This window comes from Mesocricetus auratus, unplaced genomic scaffold, assembly GCF_017639785.1.
Source record: "Mesocricetus auratus isolate SY011 unplaced genomic scaffold, BCM_Maur_2.0 Super-Scaffold_100014, whole genome shotgun sequence".
NCBI lineage: Eukaryota > Metazoa > Chordata > Mammalia > Rodentia > Cricetidae > Mesocricetus > Mesocricetus auratus.
This window is the reverse complement of record NW_024429197.1, coordinates 16,245,190-16,265,537: the sequence shown is the minus strand read 5'-3', so window position 1 is coordinate 16,265,537 and position 20,348 is coordinate 16,245,190. Positions and strand designations below refer to the sequence as shown.

The 20,348-nt window shown below is 43.5% G+C and overlaps 1 protein-coding gene across 4 annotated transcripts in view; it reads left to right on the top strand.

Moving 5' to 3' along the window:
- Positions 1–20,348, top strand: part of Kiaa0319l (KIAA0319 like) — a 96,240-nt gene that overhangs the window by 52,655 nt on the left and 23,237 nt on the right. For all 4 annotated transcript variants that reach the window (XM_040756618.1, XM_040756617.1, XM_040756619.1 and 1 more), the window contains 6 exons: positions 4,321–4,570; positions 6,670–6,771; positions 12,671–12,768; positions 16,776–16,863; positions 17,887–17,979; positions 19,967–20,099. In XM_040756618.1, coding sequence (XP_040612552.1) covers positions 4,321–4,570; positions 6,670–6,771; positions 12,671–12,768; positions 16,776–16,863; positions 17,887–17,979; positions 19,967–20,099 — 764 coding nt within the window. The remainder of the gene's footprint in view (positions 1–4,320; positions 4,571–6,669; positions 6,772–12,670; positions 12,769–16,775; positions 16,864–17,886; positions 17,980–19,966; positions 20,100–20,348) is intronic.

Sequence of the window (20,348 nt, the reverse complement as noted above, 5' to 3'; positions counted from 1 at the left end):
TTGACCTCAGAATCCAGTGACTAGTGGCATTACAAGAGGGAGCAAACAGAGATTGGATTCCCAGAAAAAGAGGATCTTGTGAAGATGGGGGCAGAGATTAGAGCTGGGTTGCTATAAGCCAAGGGATGTTGTCTTAATTACTGTCCTGTTGCTGTAAAGAGACATCATGATCATGGAAACTCTTATAAAGAAAGCATTTAACTGGGGACAGTTTCAGTGGGTTAGTCCATGGTCGTCATCATAGTGGGAAGCAGATAGGCGTGGTGCTGGACCAGTAGCTGAGAGCCTTCCATCTGTTCCACAGGTAGCAAGCAGAGAGAAACACTGGGCCTGGTGTACACTTTTGAAACCTCAGGTGTGCACTTTAAGCCTACCCCCAGTGATTTACCTCCTCCAACAATGCCACACTTACTCCAACAAGACCATACCTCCTAGTCCTTCCCAAAGAGTTCCACTAATTGGGAACCAGGCATTCAAACATATGGGCCTATGGGGGCCATTGTCATTCAATTCACTGCAGATGTTAAAAGTCTCTGGGAGCTAGACAAGACAAAAGTTCTCTAGAACTCTGCTGCAGGAGTGGTCCTGACATCTTGCCTTCAGACTTGTGTCTCCAGAACCAAGACAAAGGTCTGTTGTTTTAACCACTAAATTTATGGTAATTTGTCAGTGGCTGCTCTAGGAAACTAATAGTGTTCTCATGGATCAATACTGATGAGCAAAAATGATTTTGGAAAAAAAGGGCAAAGTAAGAAGACGTAAACTAACTAGAAGATGTATTATAACTAGAAATTTAGTAATCCATTGTGCAGATCTCCAGTAAATATAGAGCAGATATTCAACGTTAATTATTAGGACAGCACAAGGAAAACCACTGTATGCTGACCCCACCTTTAGAAAGGAATCTGAAAGTCCTCCACGGCAAATGTTGGTACGGTCACAGGATGCCAAGAATGCCCCCACCAGTGGGGTACTGCACAGGTCCTCAGCAACTTTTGAAAACCCTGACCGTTCTTCTTGTTTGTTGTGCACCCCTGGCTGGCCTAGCACTTGCTGTGTAGCCACAGTTGGCCTTGAGCTTGCAGTGATCCTCCTGCCTCTGCACCTGCCTCCCAAGTCTCCCAAGTGCTGGTTTTATACAAGTGCCACCACACATAGCTAAGTCAGACATTTTTATAAAAGGGAGAGCTGAGCTCAGTGGTAGAACAGTGGGCTAGCCTGTGTGAGTCCTGGGGTTTGAAAACCAAGAATAGAGGGGAGTCAGAGAGAGGAAGGAGCAAGAAATTCTTTGAGGTAGGCAGGCGCTCACTAGGGAAGCCTAGGCCGGAGGGTTGTATCCTGGAAGCCAGCTTGGATTACATAGTGAGACCCAGTCACCATGTCATTCTATTCATGTAACCTTCTAGAAAATGGAAAATAACTTTTAGCGACAGTAAGCTGAAGGTGCTGCTTGTAGAGTGTAGGTGGGGAGGGAGAGGGATTGCAGAGGAACATGGAGGATCTTTGGAAGTGAAAGGTACTCTCGTTTGAACTGATGATCTCAGAGGTGCTCACATCTGTTCAAATCTGACCAAGTATAAGCATTAAATATCTTTTATGTCAATTATACCTTAAGAAAACCTTAAAAATGGCAAAGATTTGAATAGAACTGGCCAAAGGAGAAAAAATGACTGGTCAGTAGGCACATGAAAATATGTCCAATATCATTAGTGAGATGCATAGTAAGGTTCCCAGTCACAACTGCTAGAAACACAAGGAAGCAAAGAGAACACCAAGTGTCAGGGAAGTTGTGGCCTGGAGCTATTGTGCTCTGCTGTGGGAATGTAAACTGGCACTGCAGTTTAGCTAACAGTTCAGAAAGTTAAACATTTGGGTGTGGTGGCTCACACCTTTAATTCCAGCCCTTGGGAGGCAAAGGCATCTTTGTGAGTTCAAGGCCACACAGTCATAATGAGGCCCTGTCTCCAAACAAAAAAACTTGTTTGTAAAAATATATGTATCCAAACATTCTCAGCAGCTTTATAACAACTGGGGACTGAAAACAACTTAAATCTCTACCAATGAATGATGGAAAACAAATTTTGATGTATCTCTGTAATGGGATATTATTGAATACTACTAGCCAGGTGGTGGTGGTGCACACCTTTAATCCCAGCACTCGGGAGGCAAAGGCAGTTGGATCTCTGTGAGTTCGAGACCAACCTGGTCTACAAGAGCTAGTTCCAGGCCAGCCTCCAAAGCCACAGAGAAACCCTATCTGGAAAAACAAACAAACAAAAAAGTACTACTGGTACATTCAGTACCATGGGTGAATCTCAAAACCATGTTGAGTGAACACAGCTAGAAACAAAAATAGAATACATAGGGCTCCTTTTATATCAAGTTTAAGAAAACCCAAACTAGACTTTCTATGACAAAACAAATCAGTGGCTGTCTGAGTCTGGAGCTGGAGGAAGGGACTTGGTGAAAAGGACATCAATGAACCCTTGAGGCTAAGAGAGATGTTCTGTCTCTAAGTTGTTATGTGGGTGTGTACATTTGTCAAAAATTGACCTCATGTTCTGATGTGAGTTTATGTAAATTATGTTTCTTACCAGTAAGTAGATTTGTAAGAATCCCTACCTCCACGCTGGCTTAGCTACTCTCCACTCCTTGCTGGTTGAATGTGGTGGTTGCCCTGTTGTCACTATGCTTCTTCGAACTCCAGCAGTGCAATGTGACCTAGACAGACACCTGATTGTATCATTCTCTGTATAAGTCCTTTAATTGTTCACCAGTGTGGCTCCTTAAAGTGGCCAATAGTGCCTTCCATAAAGTGGCCAATAGTGCCTTCCATCTGCCCCTTCCCTGTCTGCCAGCTCATCTCCATTGCCTCCTGCCTCTCGCTCTGCTGGGTTTATGGCTTTTAGTCCTCAGCTGCTCTATGCTAATTTCATGTCTGTGTCTATGTTCTTTCTCTACTCTGAGCCTTTTGTGCAGTAAGCAGCCGTTCACCTTTTAAAACTCAGCTTAGGGGCTGGAGAGATGGCTCAGAGGTTAAGAGCACTGACTGCTCTTCCAGAGGACCTGAGTTCAATTCTCAGCAACCACATGGTGGCTCACAACCATTGTAAAACCATCCGTAATGAGATCTGGTGCCCTCTCCTGGCGTGCAGACATACATGGAGGCAGGATGTTGTATTCATAATAAATAAATAAAAAATCTAAAACAAACAAACAAACAAAAAAACCAAAAAACTCAGCTTAGGACTCTTCCTGCCCAGAAGCCTGCAAGGGAGAAAAGATGACATGCTCTCAGTTATTTCCTGGTTCTTCATGACTTTAATAGGAATATTTATTGTTTGACCTTATTATGCTTTTAGTTTGCTTTCCCTTGCAGTTGAGCATAGTATTTGGTAATTTTTTTTTAGTTTAAAAATTCTTTTATGTGTATGGGTCTTTTGCCTGCATGTATGTCCGTACACTGTGAGCCTGGTCTCCACAGAGGCCATATGTGGAACCAAAATCACATATGATTGTGAGCCACCATGTGGGTGCTGGGAATTGTTGTTTTGTTTTTCAAGACAGGGTTTCCCTGTATTGTTTTGGAACTTACTATGTAGACCAGGCTGGCCTCAAACTCACAGAGATCTGCCGGCCTCTGCTTCCCGAGTGCTGGGATTAAAGGCATGTGCCACCAATGACCGGCAGTTCTGGGACTTGAACCCACGTCCTCAACTACTGAGTTGTTGCTTCAGCTCCTTGGTTATTTTATTTTGTTTTTTGAGACAGGCTCTTACTTCATAGCCCAAGCTAACCTCAGATTCTTGGCAATCTCTTTGTCTCAGCTTCCTAAGTGCTAGAATTTTAGGTGAGAGTAACAATGCCCAGCTGAAGAAACTTTTTGTATGAAAAAACACAGGCCAGACATTGGTGGTGCACGCCTTTAATCCCAGCACTCGGGAGGCAGAGACAGGCGGATCACTGTGAGTTCGAGACCAGCCTGGTCTACTGAGTGAGTTCCAGGACAGGCTCCAAAACAATACAGAGAAACCCTGTCTTGAAAAACCAAAAAAGAAAAAAAAAAAAGAAAAAGAAAAAGAAAAAACACAGAAGATTTATATTACTCTTGTCTTTAGTTGATGGTTCTGGGGATCAAACCCAGGGTTGTATGTGTCTGGCAGACATTCTGCCAATGAGTCCTTTTACTCCAAATTTTAATACTATTTGACTTCAGGTGGTAAGATTAACTTCTTCAATGTTCTTGATACTATTTCATGAGCCCAGCCCTGAGAGTCTGTAACTTTTGCTCACTGCAGTTAATCTTTCATATTTCTTTAGGTCCGCAAAGCTGTCACAGTTCTCAGTCCCCTCACCACTGACCACACTACACAGACTTCTGATTGGCCAAAGAATGTGTCCGTCCATCCTGAACCACAGGAGCATTCCAGCCCTACATCCAGTACTCAACAAGTAAAAAACAGCACTGAGCACAGTCCCACCGCTGTCCCTCTTCCAGTGGCCCCCTCCTACAGCTATGCCACCCCTACGCCCCAGGCCTCGTCCCAGAGTACCTCAGCACCACATCCAGGTGAGGCTCGATGCTCCTGTCCTTGGAGATGACAGAGTAGCGTATTTGATTAAAGTGTTCCCATTTAGGGAGAACAGAGGAGGCATGCCTGACCACTATACATAACCCTGTGCCCCTGAAAATATGGGATTTGGAGTCCCAGATCCCTACCTTAGCGGCTGCCCAACCTAAGGGACTTGATGGAGCTCATTTTCTCAGAGCCAGATTCTACTGTGACCTAAAGGCATAAGATTTACTGGGCTATGGTGGTCTACACCTATTATCTTGGGGGTGAAGACGGGAGAACCGTGACTTCAAAATCATCCTTGGCTGTGAGTTTGAGACAGACCTGAGCTACATGAGATCATCTAAAATAAACAAACAAGCAAAAACTAAATGAATGAAGAAATGAATGAAGAAATAGAAGTGCAGGGAGCCAGTGCTGATGCGCCCATCTGCCTCCCAGAAGCCTGGCTCAGAACACATTTATTTCCAAACCAGCCACCAGAAGGGGCTTAGACCTAGAGGTTCATCTTACCAAGTCTGCCTGACGGTGCAGGACTGAGGGATCAGGTGGAGATATAGTCCATCAATGGGCTAATGGGTAACCCCAAAAAAGTCAGGGGCAGAGCAAAACCAGTGAACACTTTTTTTTTTCTTTTTGGCCAGTTTCAGTTTTCTAAGGTGTCCTTTTTTGGTAATGGAACATGACATTGTTCCAATCCTGAAGCCGAGTGTGATTTCCGTGTTCAAGCAAATGTCCATGGAGTTTCTGTGAAACTGAAGCATTTGGCTTCTGCTGTGTTGACTAGCTAGTTTAGGTCAGTTATACTGAGTATAATTTTTTTTTCCCCATTAGTCACATCAGAGAGCTCTTATTCCATCTCCTGGGGCAGCTGCAGGTTGCAGCTTCCATAAAAGATGGCTTCATTTCTAAGTGTGATGTTCCCAAGCAGACGCAGATAAACCTCAGTTTCTTATTTGTTCAGGAATCCTTTTTCACTCCCAGCCTTGGAATACAAGTTGGCTACTCTGCTGTTGCTGTAAGGGCTCCTAGAATTGAGGCCTCATACCAAGTAAACAACTATTGCCAGAGGATTAAGATGAAATCAATGGTTTTCAGTGGGTCTAAACCATCTGCTCTCCCAGCTCCCAACAATTATTTGGTATAAAGTATCAATAATGCCAAAGTTGAGAACTCAGACACATAGGAGAAAGGTGGCAGATAGTACAAGAGCAATGCATAGCTAGCTATGTGCTGATTTGGGAATTTCAGAAATGCAAAAGTGACTTAAGAACTGAGTCAAAAAAGCAGTAGTCTGGAAAGAGCTCTTGGAGAAGAGACAGTTTAAACTAGAAATAAAATGTCAGATTCAGAAAAGTGAGCATCCCACCTGAGCCACCTGCTGCAGCGGGCTCCATGCGCTTCTCAGAGGCCATGGCTTCTGTGATGCCAAGAGGGAAGGCCAGCTAGAGGACTGGGCGGGACAGGTGAGTCCGTGTGGTGGTCCTATGCCAGGGTAGGCGTCCGTTCAAGAGGTAGGAGTCTTAAGTAGGAGAGTGACACTGTGGGTGTATACATGTCATAGCAAGACTGGATGGGCTGGAGTAAGGAGGGGCACAAGTGGGAGAGGAATTAAGAATCTTGGAGTAATCTTAACTGTGAGCAGTGAGTCAGTAGTTGCAGAAATTGGAAAAGGTGGGCTTTCTGCCTGACCTCATCCTTTGTTATTTATGTCTTATTATTAAAAGGTATTTACATGATAAAAGTAGTCGTTGAAACAATTTGAACTCTTGGGAAAGTACTATACAACACAGATGTGGAGACAGACATTAGTTGCAGTACAGTAGAGAAGAAATCAGAGCTTTAAGGTGGAGGCCATCAGCCTGAGGTGGGGATTTACGCTGCTCTTAGATTTGCTGAAAAACAGCTCATTGACCTCGAGAGACTCTTTCCCATGGAGAAGCGGACACAGAATCAAACTGGAAGAGATTGGAGGGTAGACAAGAGGCAGACGAGGACGCTGGCTGCGGATGACTCAGGAGAGGGTCTCATCACAAAGGAAGGGGAGACAGGGTCCTGGTGTGCTTCTGATCACAGTGCTGTCACTTGGTTCCAGCTATAAAGGAACTAGTGGTGTCTGCTGGGAAGAGTGTCCAGATCACCCTGCCTAAGAATGAAGTTCAGTTAAATGCCTACGTTCTTCCAGAACCAGAACAAGGTAAGCTAGCCCTTTAGGTATCTATAAGTCTCAGTGCATTTGCTTTTGTAACAGTCCTGTGAAGACAGGATGCGACATGTGGACATACAAACCTGCAGGCTGCACAGGAGGCCATGTTCTACACAGCTGGAGATCAGAGACTCTGTATCTTAGCAGTGCTGGGTCTTACATATCCTACATAAGTGCTTTGCCATAGAGCTGCTCCTCCAGCCTGACCCTGTAGGCTTTGATGTCAGACCTATGTTCAAATCCTAATTTACTCAATCATTAGCTAAATTATTTTAAGCAGATTACTTCTGAATTTTTCTCAGTAAAGATGGGAACAGTAATCTCTGTTTTACAATATTACCTGAAAGGGAAAACGTGACAGTACATGAGTGACTTCCTTCAGTGCCGAGCTGATGCTCTTTAGTGCGAGTCTTTTATATAAGACTGTGTTATGTCCATGTAAAGGGGAACAGCCAGGCTGGGGCAGAGCTCAGTGGCAGAACCCCAGGTCAGGGAGACAGGAAGGAGCTGAGACTCAGATTTAATCTACTTATTTTGGCTACACTAGTAAATAGCAGGTGTAGAGCTTGAAATTATTCAGGGCTACTGCTGATATAGATTTGTTACTTGAGAAAGGCAGGACTGCCGAGATGGTTCAGTGTATAGAGGCTCTTGCTACCAAGCCTGATGACTCAAGTTCAAGTCCCACAACCCTCACGATGAAAGGCAAGAACTGACTCCTACAGATTGTCCTGTGACCTACACACATGTACACACACACACACACACACACACACACACACACGGTGGGGAGCTAAATTTAACAAAAAGATTTTAAAGAAAAAGTATAAGCTTCAATATGGCATTTATATGTATAAGTTATATAAGAGAGCTGGTGACCATAGGTGTGGTGGCGCACACCTTTAATCTCAGCAATTGGGAAGCAGAAGCAGGTGGATTTCTGTGAGTTTGAGGCCAGCCTGGTCTACAAAGCCAGTTCTAGGACAGCCAGAGTAGTTACACAGATAAATTCTGTCTTGAGAAACTGAAAAAAAGAAAAAATATATAATAATAAAATATTTATCTAGCCGGGTGTTGGTGGCGCACCCCTTTAATCCCAGCACTCGGGAGGCTGAGGCAGGTGGATCTCTGTGAGTTCGAGGCCAGCCTGGTCTACAGAGCCGATTCCAGGACAGCCTCCAAAACAATACAGAGAAACCCTGTCTCGAAAAACCAAAAAAAAAAATTATCTAAAAAAAAAAAATAAGGGCTGGACAGGAAGTGGTCACTCATGCCTTTAATCCCAGCACTTGGGAGGCAGAAGCAGGCAGATCTTTGTGAGTTCAAGACCAGCTTGGTCTACAAAAGATGTTCCAGGACATCCAGGGCTACATAGAGAAACCCTGTCTTGCTCCCCCCACCCTCCTGCCCCTGCAAAAAACCAAAAAGCAAAAACCCACCACCACCACTACCACCACCACCAACAACAAAACAAAACAAAAACAAAAACAGGACTGGCGAGATGGCTCACAAACATCTGTAATGGGATTAGATTCCTCCTTTTTTTTTTTTGGTTTTTTTTTTTTTGTTTTTCGAGACAGGGTTTCTCTGTGGCTTTGGAGGCTGTCCTGGAACTCACTTTGTAGACCAGGCTGGCCTCGAACTCACAGAGATCCGCCTGCTTCTGCCTCCCGAGTGCTGGGATTAAAGGTGTGTGCCACCAACGCCCGGCCTTAGATTCCTCCTTCTTGTATACATGAACACAGTGGACTCATCCATGAAATAAGTAAATCTTTAAAAACAAACAAAGGAAAAACAACACTATAAATAAAACAAAAACTATAAAACACTAATAAAAAAAGCCAAAAACAAAGCAAAATGAAACAAAATCCATAAAGATACCATTGAGTTTGTTTTGTTTCGGCCAACCTGCTCCTGGGTATGGAGCTTGCCCTTAATGTAGTTGATATACCTAGGGGACTCCATTGGTGAAAACTGATTATCCTTTTGCTAGGGTATCAATTGCAGATAGCTTCTTGGTTAGGGGTGGGACCCCATGTCTACTTCCCTCTTTCAGTGCTGGGACCCCATTTGGCTTGAACCTGTGCAGGTTTTGTCCACATTAGCACAATCTCTGTGAGTTTGTATGTGCACCAGTCTTGTTTTAGCTGTAGCAATGTTTCTTATGAATTTGAGTGCCCTTATTATGTTTGGTGTATAAATGTTTAGAATTGCAGTATCCTCTTGGTGAATTTTTCCTTTAATGATTATGTTGTGTTCTTCCCTTCTCTTCTGTTTAGGTTTTTTATTTGTTTTTGTTTTGTTTGTTTGTTTTGGTTTTCAGTGTGGGTTTTTTCCCTGGTTTTTGGTTTTTGGAGGCAGGGTTTCTCTGTATTGCTTTGGAGCCTGTCCTGGAACTTGCTCTGTGGACCAGGCTGGCTTCGAACTCACAAAGATCCACCTGCCTCTGCTTTCCACCCACTGGATTAAAGTCACCTTCCACCAACACCCAGCTATTTGTTCTTTTGTTTTGTTTTTGTGGTCACATATTAAAATGACTATACCTGGGCTGGAGAGATGGCTCAGAGGTTAAGAGCACTGGCTGCTCTTCCAGAGGTCCTGAGTTAAATTCCCAGCAACCACATGGTGGCTCACGACCATCTATTAATGAGAGCTGGTGCCCTCTTCTGGTATATAGGCATACATGCAGGCAAAACATTGTAAACATAATAAATAGATAAATCTTTTTTTTTTCTTTTTGTTTCTTTGAGACAGGGTTTCTCTGTAGCTTTGGAGTCTGACCTGGAACTTGCTTTGTAGACCAGACTGACCTCGAGTTCAGAGATCCGTCTGCCTCTGCCTCCCAACTAATAAATAAATCTTAAAAAAGTATTGTATGTGCATTTGACCTGGGTTTCTTTCTTTCCTCTATTCCCATTATATATAGATTTATTTTTTCATAGTGTCCCAGATTTCCTGTATGTTTTGTTCCTGGGTTTTTTTTTTTTAGATTTAGCTTTTTTTGTTTGTTTTATTTTTGAATGAGCTATCCATTTCTTCTACCTTGTCTTTAAGGCCTGAAATTCTCTCTTCCGTTTTTTTGTAATCTGTTGATGAGACTTACCTCTGATGTTATTTATTTATTCATATATTTTCATTTTATTTATTTTTGGTTTTTCAAGATAGGGTTTCTCTGTGTATCCCTGGCTGCCCTGGAACTTGCTCTGAAGACCAGGCTGTCCTGGAACTCAGAGATCCGTCTGCCCGGCACCTCTGAGGTTTTTCTTTGACACCTTCAGCTCTTCATTTCAAGGTTTATCTCATTTTTTTAAAGTACTGTTTCTACTTCCATGAGTTCAACTGTCTTTACTATTTCATTTGTTTTTTCACGCTCTTCATTAAAACATTTATTCATATCCTCTTTAAGATTCTTGAATATATCCAGATTTGTAATTTGGAAGTCTTGTCCTGTGCTTCAGCTAAATTCTCAAGACCTGTGCAGCAGGGTTAGTGGTTTCTGAGGTGTATTGTTTTGGCTATCACATTTGTGTCTTTGTGATGGGATGTAAGCATCTGGAGTTATGTTTGAGGTGTTTCTTGGTGTCTTGGGAGGGTGCTCCAGTCTTTTTTTTTTTTTTTTTTTTTTTTTTTTTTGAGACAGGGTATCTCTGCATTGTTTTGGAAGGTGTCCTGGAACTCACAGATTCTCCTGCCTCTGCCTGCCTAGTGGGATTAAAGGCGTGCACCAATGCCCGGCTAGGGTGCTCCATTCTTTGGTGGTTGTTGCCTTCTTTGCATCCGAAGTGTGGCGGATTTGGGCATTTCCTAGTAACCAGTTTATCTATGGCTTAGCAGGTGACACAAAGGAAAGGAGATGGGCTAGAAGGAAAGGCAGAGAGGGGCCTGGGAAAGAGCTGGGGGAGCTGGTTCCCCATGAAGATGTGCAGTCTGGTCTGGAGAGATGGCTCAGTGATTAAGAGCACTGACTGCTCTTCCAGAGGTCCTGAGTTCAGTTCCCAGAAACCACATGGTGGCTCACAACCATCTGTAATGAGATCTGGCGCCCTCTCCTGGCATGCATGCATACATGCAGGCAGAACACTGCCTATATAATAAATACATACATACATACATACATACATACATACATACATACATACATAAATCTTTAAAAAAAAAAAGAGGCACAGCCCTCAGGGAGTGGCGGTAGGATAGGAGGAGGGGCTCCCAAAGTCACACAGAATAAGACAGAAATGAAAGGGCTCAACCCACTCTCTTCAGAGACTCTCTCCTCTCTTCTTTGGGTCCTGGGATTCAAGATAAATTAATTTCGACTGCCTTGAAGACAGAGGTGAGGCAAACACTTCCTTAAGAGTGGCTGCTTCCACTTCTCTGTTCTGGAAGTTAGCCCGACTCTGCAGGACTTCTTTGTCTTAACTTGTATTTATATACATATTTTGAGTTAGCATATTGCAGATTGGCATTACAAAGCACACATTTCTTTCAAATATCTTTGCTCTCCTCTGTCCAGGTTCTTTAGTACTCTAAGGTAGATGTTTTTACTTTAAATTTGGGGCTACTGAGGCAGGATCCCCTCTGCATGTTCTTCCTCCTCTTCTGCTGTGTGGCAGCCCACTATGACCTCTGGAAGGTGGGAAGCTCTGATTTCAACCCTTGCCCTAGATCAATGGTCCGCACTCTGCCTGACTACCTGTATATGTGGATGCTCCTACCCATGGCTGGATTTCTGCCTCTACTACATAACTCATCTGTGAGCGTCTCTGACCTAGGAATATCATCCTGTTTTGAAGTTTGTTTTTAGCTTTTGATATATGAAATTATCAGTTCCCAAGCGTGAATGTGTTTTCTGTGTGAAGTTTTTAAAATTGCAGTTTGAGGAATTATTTTTTAGCATGAGTCCTGGCTGTTGCTGCTCCCCTGCCTCTTCAGACTTGACTTTTGTGTGTGCGTATATGAGGACAGCTCGGGATGACAGCAGGCCAAATCATTATGCTAGTTGGGTGCAGGAACACTTATAAAGCAAAATTTGCTTCTTGAGTTTTTGGAGGATTATGTCTTGTGCTCAACATCTGAGCTCCTGAAGTAAAAGTGTGGTTGTGCTTTGCTGAGCGCATTACTTGTTTTCTCTCTCCCTTGAAAAGTAGCTAGACCTCCTATCACATCCTACCTTTCCCCAGCTAGAAGTGCATCTGTCTCCAGTTGAAGGTTACTTTCCTCGGGGGATTCCACATAGATGAGAGGCTTGTACCCTCATGCTATGCAGTAATACAGTCTAAGCTGCAAACAAGAGCCATTTAATGCTTCATTTGATCTTAATTAATTTCAGTGGGGCCTGTTTTAAATGGGCCATGCCCTGCCATCTTCTGCAGTGTGTTATTTGCTCAGCAGGACTGAAGTAGCTCTTTTAACTCACCAGGGTGTGATGACCTCAGCCAGAGGAGCATTGTTAGCATGCTGTAAAAAGCTATTTTTGAACCATGTTATTTAGAAGTCATTGCTGTTCTTTGTTGCAAAAGAAGTTTTGCAAGAAAATGACCTTTGTTCCCAATGAGTTCATCTGTAGTGGTTAGTAGTGCATGTATTTTCAGTGAAAGATATACTATGAACAACCTGATTTTTTTTTAAAGGGAGGATTGGCCCGAGGGTGTGTCTGGGGCAGGATGAGCATTGTTGAGAAAATGAAAGAGACCCTGGCTGTAGCTGAGTCAACAAAACCCTTTCAGGAAATGGTTTGGCTTCCCTACAGACTTTGGGGTAGAATGTTAAAACTAAAGCTTTGTCAGGATTTAAAAGAGGTTTCTTATTGGCAGGCAGTAGAAGCGATTTGTTATTGGCAGCCTTTTGTGTGTAGGTGCGTGTTTTCATGGTTTTTCTAACTGCCCTTCTATAGGAGAAACCTACACCTACGACTGGCAACTGATTACTCATCCCAGAGACTACAGTGGAGAGATGGAAAGGAAGCATTCCCAGATCCTCCAACTGTCCAAGGTGAATCTGCCTTCTTTCACTTGCAGGGTGAGGGCAGGGGAGGTGACTCTCTGAAACAGAGTGCACAGTTTCCTGTCCACACTGAAGTTTAGCGCAGTCTTTTAGTTGTGAATCCTTCAAAAGTCGCCATGGCGGACAGCCAGTGTTTGTTTAGGATATGATTCTCAAATTTTCATTGCTGGTGAGAAGCCTGCACCAGCATGGTAGTGATGGCTGAAAATATACACTCTGTGAGGTGACATAAGCACTTCAGAGTTCCAGAGACAAGCTGGGTTATTTGTGTCCACATGACTGTGTCTGCTGGCGCAGTCCCTTTGGGTTCCGAGTTGTTTTGAGCAATAAGATGTTCATGTCCTTTGGCCCAGCACTTCTTACATTCAGTGACAGTCCATTGTTTACTGTGAATTAATTATAATCTTTTTTTTAAATTAATTAATTAATTTATTTTGAGACACAGTCTCTCTATGTAGACCAGGCTGGCCTTAAACTCAAGAGATCCGTCTGCCTCTGCCTTGGGAGTGCTGGGATTAAAGGCATGTGTCACCATGTTCAACCAAAATCATAGTCTTAATATTCAAGAACAGTAGAGTTTAGGTGACATAAGAAGCAGGTAATTCCAACAGAGGGTTCATGGTCAGTAACCAATCGCTGGTGGTGAGTAATGGGATCACTAAAGTCCTGGGGCTTAAGGTGCATTTCTTAGAGTTAACCTACTTGGGTCATGAAAGGGGCCCTATTTCCTGGATGGAAGGAGAATACTCTAGCAACAGAAACCCTGGGCCAGAACTCTTGCAGGTGGAACCTATGGAGGAAAGAATGTCACATGGTCCTGCATGCGAAGCTCAGAGGTATAAGCACGTCACAGAAGCAGGTCCTGGTGGTCGAGCTTCAATGCCTGTACCTGCTGAGCCATCTCAGTGGCTGTACCCCGAGTCTTGTCTATAGAGCAGAGAAGCTGTGGGAGGCATGTTCAGAGTCTCAGCTTAGAAATACAGCCTTCAGCCCTGCGTTGGTGGCGCACACCTTTAATCCCAGCACTCGGGAGGCAGAGGCAGTCGGATCTCTGTGAGTTCAAGGCCAGCCTGGTCTACAAAGTGAGTTCCAGGACAGCCTCCAAAACAATACAGAGAAACCCTGTCTCAAAAAACCCAAAAAAAAAAAAAAAAGAAAGAAATACAGCCTTCCACAGATTGGTAGGAATAACATTCAAAGTGTGAAGATGAGGGAGGAATCTACTGACAAATTTAGGTAGGAAATGATATTAGTCCGAGTAAAACCACCAAAGTAAAACTAAGAAGCCATCTATTGAGTTCAGACCATGTAAGCAGACATGTTGTTAATTGTTATACTTATTTCTTTTTATTGTCATAAAATCTCAAGATAATAGGTATTAGTATGTTTTACAGATAAAAATATTTAAAAAGGAAATGGCTTGGTCAGAGTTCACAAAGTCATTAAATGGATTGTATCTAGCACCCAGAAGTGCTCACACACTTGGATTCCTAACTGCTGTGCTGAGTGGATGAAGAAACAAAGGCAGTGGCGGTGTGGATGGCGACAAGCGGATGAGTTTGAGATACTGGATGGGGACACTGGGGAGAGAAGAGAAGTCTAGGATGATTCTAGGTTTTTGTTTTTTTAAAGATTAATTTATTTATTATGTATACAGTGTTCTGCCTGCATGTATACCTGTAAGCCAGAAGAGGGCACCAGATCTCATTACAGATGGCTGTGAGCCACCATGTGGGTGCTGGGAATTGAACTCAGGACCTCTGGAAGAGCAGTCAGTGCTCTTAACCACTGAGTCAGCCACTGAGCCATCTCTCCAGCCCCAATTCTAGGTTTTAAAATTAGACTTTTGGGGTAGAGGAAATGAGCACAGAAAAAAACAGGTTTGAATGAGATTTACAGACAGGTGATTGATTTGTCTGGAGCATGTGATCTGAGGTGCATAGGAGGCATTGGGTGGTGCTGGGCCATCAGCAGCTGGAGGAAAGGACTAGAGATCAGGAGATAAGTCTGGGTCAGAGATATGCTCTATATCTGCCTAAAGCTGAAGCTGTACTCGCCATTCAGGGCAGCCGGTGGGAGTGTGTGGGGTGGGGTGGGGATCCAGGGACATGTGAGGCAGAGGACATGTGAAAGGAGCAAGGTGGAGATGTGGAAGCCAGGGACAAAAGCATTTTGAGGAGAGATTAGCTGATTAGTGTTCACCCAAAAAAGATGAAAAAAAGCAAAATCTTTATTTCTTTCCATGGTGTTCATTTTAATCATAACAAGAAAACTTTGGAAACCACCAAGTATCTAGCAATATGGAATGCTTACATGAGTTATGATACATACACTCATGCACTGTTTGACAGTCATAAAGAATAGTGAATGTTAAAGAGACTATATCATAACCAGGGATATTACATTCCATATGATAACTGAGCAGAATAAAGAACAAACGTCTGATACCTTGATTTTAACTAGGCCCCAATACCACTGAAATTTGACCTGGGATAGTGTCAAATAATGATTGGCTCTGAAGAAATGAACTGAAGCCAGGTGTGGTGCACACCTTTAATTCCATCACTTGGGAGGCAGAGGTGGGGTATCTCTGTATTTGACGCCAGCCTGGTCTACATAGTAAGTTCCAGGACATCCAGGACTACACAGAGAAACCCTGTTTCAAAACAAAACAAAACAAAACAAAACAAAACACACACACACAAAAGGAAAGATAAAAAAAGAAATGAGCTGAATAAAACTATTACTTTTGTATGTGGTCTAGGCTTTGAGGAGACGGAACCCATACTAAGCATTGGCTTGTTGGGATAGTGGGGTAGCTTCACTGTGCTTCCTCTTTGAACTATGTTTATACAGTTGGTGGAAACTGGAAAAATAAGATATTTAAGCAAGATTTGGATTGGTTTGGTTTGGTTTGGGTTTTTGGAGACAGGGCTTCACTGTGTAACAGCCCTGGCTGTCCTGGAACTCAATTTGTAGACCAGGCTGGCCTCCATCTCAGAGATGTGCCTGCTTCTACCTCCTAAGTATGGTGGTTAAAGGTGTGCACCACCGCTGCCTGTCCTATTTGTTATTGTTTTGCTTTTGTTTTTGTTTTTTTGTTTTTGTTTTTTCAAGACAGAGTTTCTATGTGTAGTCCTGACTGTCCTGGAACTCACTCTGTAGACCAGACTGGCCTTGAACCCAGAGATCCACCTGCCTCTGCCTCCCAAGGGCTGGGATTAAAGGCATGCACCACCACCACCCTGCTTTTCTTTTTAATTAAATTAATTTTGTAAGCCGGGCGCATTCCTTTAATTCCAGCACTCAGGAGGCAGAGAGAGGCAGGTGGATCTCTGTGAGTTCGAGGCCAGCCTGGTCTACAAAGTGAGTTCCAGGACAGCCTCCAAAACAATACAGAGAAACCCTGTTTCAAAAAACCAAAAAAAAATAATTTTGTATATGTTGGTGATTTGCCTGCATATATATCTCTCTACCACTTGCATACCTGGTGCCCAAGGAGGTCAGAAGAAGGAATAAGTCCCCTGGGACTGGAGTTAACAGATGGTGAGCTGCCATGAGAATTCTGGAATTGAACCCAGGTCCTCTGGAAGAGCAGCCAGTGCTTTTAACCACTGAGCTATTTCACTAGTACCCCATTTGTTATTTTTATTTTTATAAGAAGTTTTTCTTTGAAGACTTGATTTTTCTTTAGTTTCATAACTGGGAAGTTGGATGGTTGACTCTTCAGTGTTTCTCTGAGGAGAAAATGGGAGTATAGGGAGAGCGAAGTGCTTCTTTTGTTCTAGAAGCAGTCAGTAATGGTCTCACTAAAAACTGTGTTTCTTATTAGTTTAACCCATCTTTAATTCCTCTAGCTACTTTACTTTTTCCACTTTGAAAGTAAGGCAGGAAAAGAGTGCAGGATTCAGTACCCAAGAGAGTGTGGGTGCTCTGCTGCCTTAAGCACAGCTTCTGCTCCTTGCAGTTATCTAAATGATCTTGTCTTTTGTCAGCTGACTCCAGGCCTGTATGAATTCAAGGTGATTGTGGATGGTCAGAATGCCCATGGGGAAGGCTACGTGAATGTGACAGTGAAGCCAGGTATGCCTCCACCCCATGACTCCCTCTGCAGGACTCTTAAGAGGGACATTTGGCTCAGGCTTTTAGATTCCTGTTCTTTTAGGAAGGGGGGCATATTCTATTATTGGGCAGTTCCTAGACCAGCGGAGTAATTGTAGCAGAGTAATTGTAGCAAAGTATACTGGACTGGGCATGGGTCTGTACCCTAAGGCCTAAGCAATGGCCTGTCTACCAGGGACTCCAGTGGGCAGGGCTGAGTGATGACCCAGTTCCTGCTGAAGGAGCTGGAAGCCCTGGAGAAGCACACAGGAGAGCTGGCCAAGTGACCAGCCAAGTGACCTCATTGGAAACTCAGCCCTAAACCCATGTCATTCTCTTAAAATGAGCCCTGTTGGCAGAGGACAAAACAATAGTAAAGCATCGTAGTTTGCATTTGGACAGACATTTGCAAGAGCGAAGCCATATGCCAATCCTAAGCATGGCAGGAAAGGCATGAAGAATATGTATTCACTCATGGTCAGCATGAAGATGGTTCCCATCTCAGTCATTAAGGTGGACTGGAGAGGTTTGTGACCTTCTTATCACTGGGCCGTGTTAGCTCCACACTGGCTCAGATAGTTGGGAGTCATGGCATATCTTAGGCAGACTTGTGCCACAGGACACTTGCTTGCTAGTACTCATTTCTCCCCCACCTCTAGTTGGGCTAACCCAAAAGTAGTGATCGGTAGCCATGGTACTTTCATTAGCTTGATACGCTGAAAGAACGTACAGGCCATATAGTGATGCATTTACTTCAGTCTAGCTCTGGGGTTTGTGAGTTGAGGGTTAGTCCAGACTACACAGCTAGCAGGCTCTGTGTTGGCATGGTCTTAGAACAGTCAGGTTTGGGACAGGCCTGACCAGGTATATTGATACTTTTTTATCTGGTGATAGTCATTCATCAGTCATCCATTGAAAATTATTTATAATCAACACAGATATGCCCTACCTCTCCTGCCATTTAAACATTTCTCTCTCAATTTCTTTTGGGTCACTTTCTGGCAGAGCCCCGTAAGAATCGGCCTCCTGTCGCTATTGTGTCGCCCCAGTTCCAGGAGATCTCGCTGCCAACCACTTCAACCATCATCGATGGCAGCCGTGAGTGTTTGTCTAGTGTTATAGAATGGTAGTCGCTGTGAACTCTAGAGCCAGCTGTGTCCATATTCTGCATAGGCCAGTCTTCTTAACCAAGTTACAGGAAGGTCGGCCATCCAAAGCAACTGACTGGGAAGTTACCAGTCAGGCCAGTTAAAATCTTGTTTGAAGCAATATTTCTACTCTGAGAAAATAGAATTATGCATACATTTAGAATTACTTTAGTTGAAACTGGTTTTCATATTTGCTTAGATGGTGTTTCCTTTTTTTGGTTGTTGAAACCAAGTTTTTGGTTACATCAGGAACCAAAAGGACTGCCAAGGAGTGTTCAGTGGACGTCACTTCCTAGCAGACTCTGATCAGCCTCCTGGAGGGGCCACTGTGCACCTTGCCTGATCTGCGTGTGTGTGTTTTTTCTTTTAGTGATTTTTGAAGATTTATTTAAATTATATGTGTGTGCATGTCAGTATGTGCATGTGAGTGCAGGTGTCTAAGGAGGCCAGAGGAATTCTATTTCCAGATGGAGTAGAGTTATAGATGGTTGTGAGCTACCAGAGGTAGGTTCTGGAAACTGAACGCTGCTGGTTCTCTGGAAGAGCCCCATGTGATCTTGAGCCATCCTCTGTCCAGCTCCTAGGTCTTTGTTAACTGTGACTGTGGACTGAGGTTTCTGGAGCTGTGGATGTGGCTCAGTGATGCCGTGTTTTAGTCCCCTGGGAAAACAGTGAAAACCAAGCCCCAACCCAAAGCGCTCAGGGAGTTTCAGTCCTGTGCTCTGATCTGCTCCATCCCCATCACTTGCCTGTGTCGGCTCACTGACACTCTTTGGCTAAGGCAGCCTGTGCTGTAGCAGAGGACACTTTCAAAAGATTAAGCTAAGAGGAAGGGATGGGGAAGAAGCAGGTGTCAGAAGAAGGGGTACAGGGGTCCAAACATCACTTTTTGCTTTATAGTTTAGAAGGTCAAAGTTGAACATATGTAAAGACACCAAGAAGAGAGTGTCTCCCTGGCCTCTAGACGGCCAGCAATGCATTGTTGCCTGTGTCTTTGCAGAGCTTTTCTGCATATTTGGAAACTGCACATGCAGCGTCTTTCCTCTTATTCACATGTCACATGCACTGTCGTTTGTGATGAAGCTCGACCCTGTGTATGGAGGATTTGTTAATCAGTGCATGGAATGCTTATCCCACTTTCGAAGATGACTTGTGCTGAATATAGAATGTCACGGTGTGAATCTGTGCTTGTTTACAGTATCTGTTGGTGACCATTTAGAGTACTTTAATTCTTTTCTATGATGAGCAGTGCCACCACATAATATTGTCAACATGTTTAACACACATGAAAGTATATCTTTAAGATAAACTTCTAGAATCATTGCAGGAGTGACGATACATATTGCCATGTAGAATAATGAGTAAGGGCCCTTTTCTCTATACATTTACCATACTGTGAAACACAAAATTTCATTGCAGTTCTTATTGTATGTACTGGGGAGGGTGGTGTACACATGTGGAGGTCAGTGGACAACTTGTGATAGTCGGCTCCCTCCTTCTGTCACATTGGGGATTGAGCTCAGGTGGTCAGGCATGGTGGCAAATGTCTGTACCTGTTGAGCCATCTTGATGGCCTGAAACCTTTTTTTTTTTTAAGCCCATGTTATAGGTTAAAAAAAACAGTATCTGAAAGAGGTTTTTTACATTTGCATTTCTTTTTAGGTGAGGGTTCAATATGTTTTCATGCCTTTAAGAATTATTTTCTTTTTCATACAATAGCATTTTAATGAGATTTACTATGTATGAATCATTAGAAAATGACACAGGAAGGAACATTTATAAGGGGCCAGCTGACCCAGTCAGTATTCCTGGGGAAAAACAGCTTTGGAGAGAGAGTTTAATTTTGTTTTTCCAGCTTGAGCTCTTGGTTTGTTTAAACTGGGTAAATGCTGAGGCCCAACATTCTTGTGTTGTAACTGATGTTCCTTGTGGTCCAGAGAGCACTGACGACGATAAAATTGTCCAGTACCACTGGGAGGAGCTCAAGGGGCCTCTGAGAGAAGTGAAGATCTCTGAAGACACAGCCATACTAAAACTAAGTAAGCTCATCCCCGGGAACTACACTTTCAGGTAAATTAGGACTCAGCTTCAAGTTGACCTTGTAGGTGTGACTCTGAAAATACAGTCCACGTTGGGGTTGGTGGAAAATTCGGCCAAATGGTGACTGATCACAACAGTGGTGACTTTTTTTTTTTTTTTTTGAGACAGAGTTTCTCTGTGTAGCCCTGGCCATCCTGGAGCTCGCTCTGTAGACCAGGCTGGCCTCGAACTCACAGAGATCCGCCTGCCTCTGCCTCCCGAGTGCTGGGATTAAAGGCC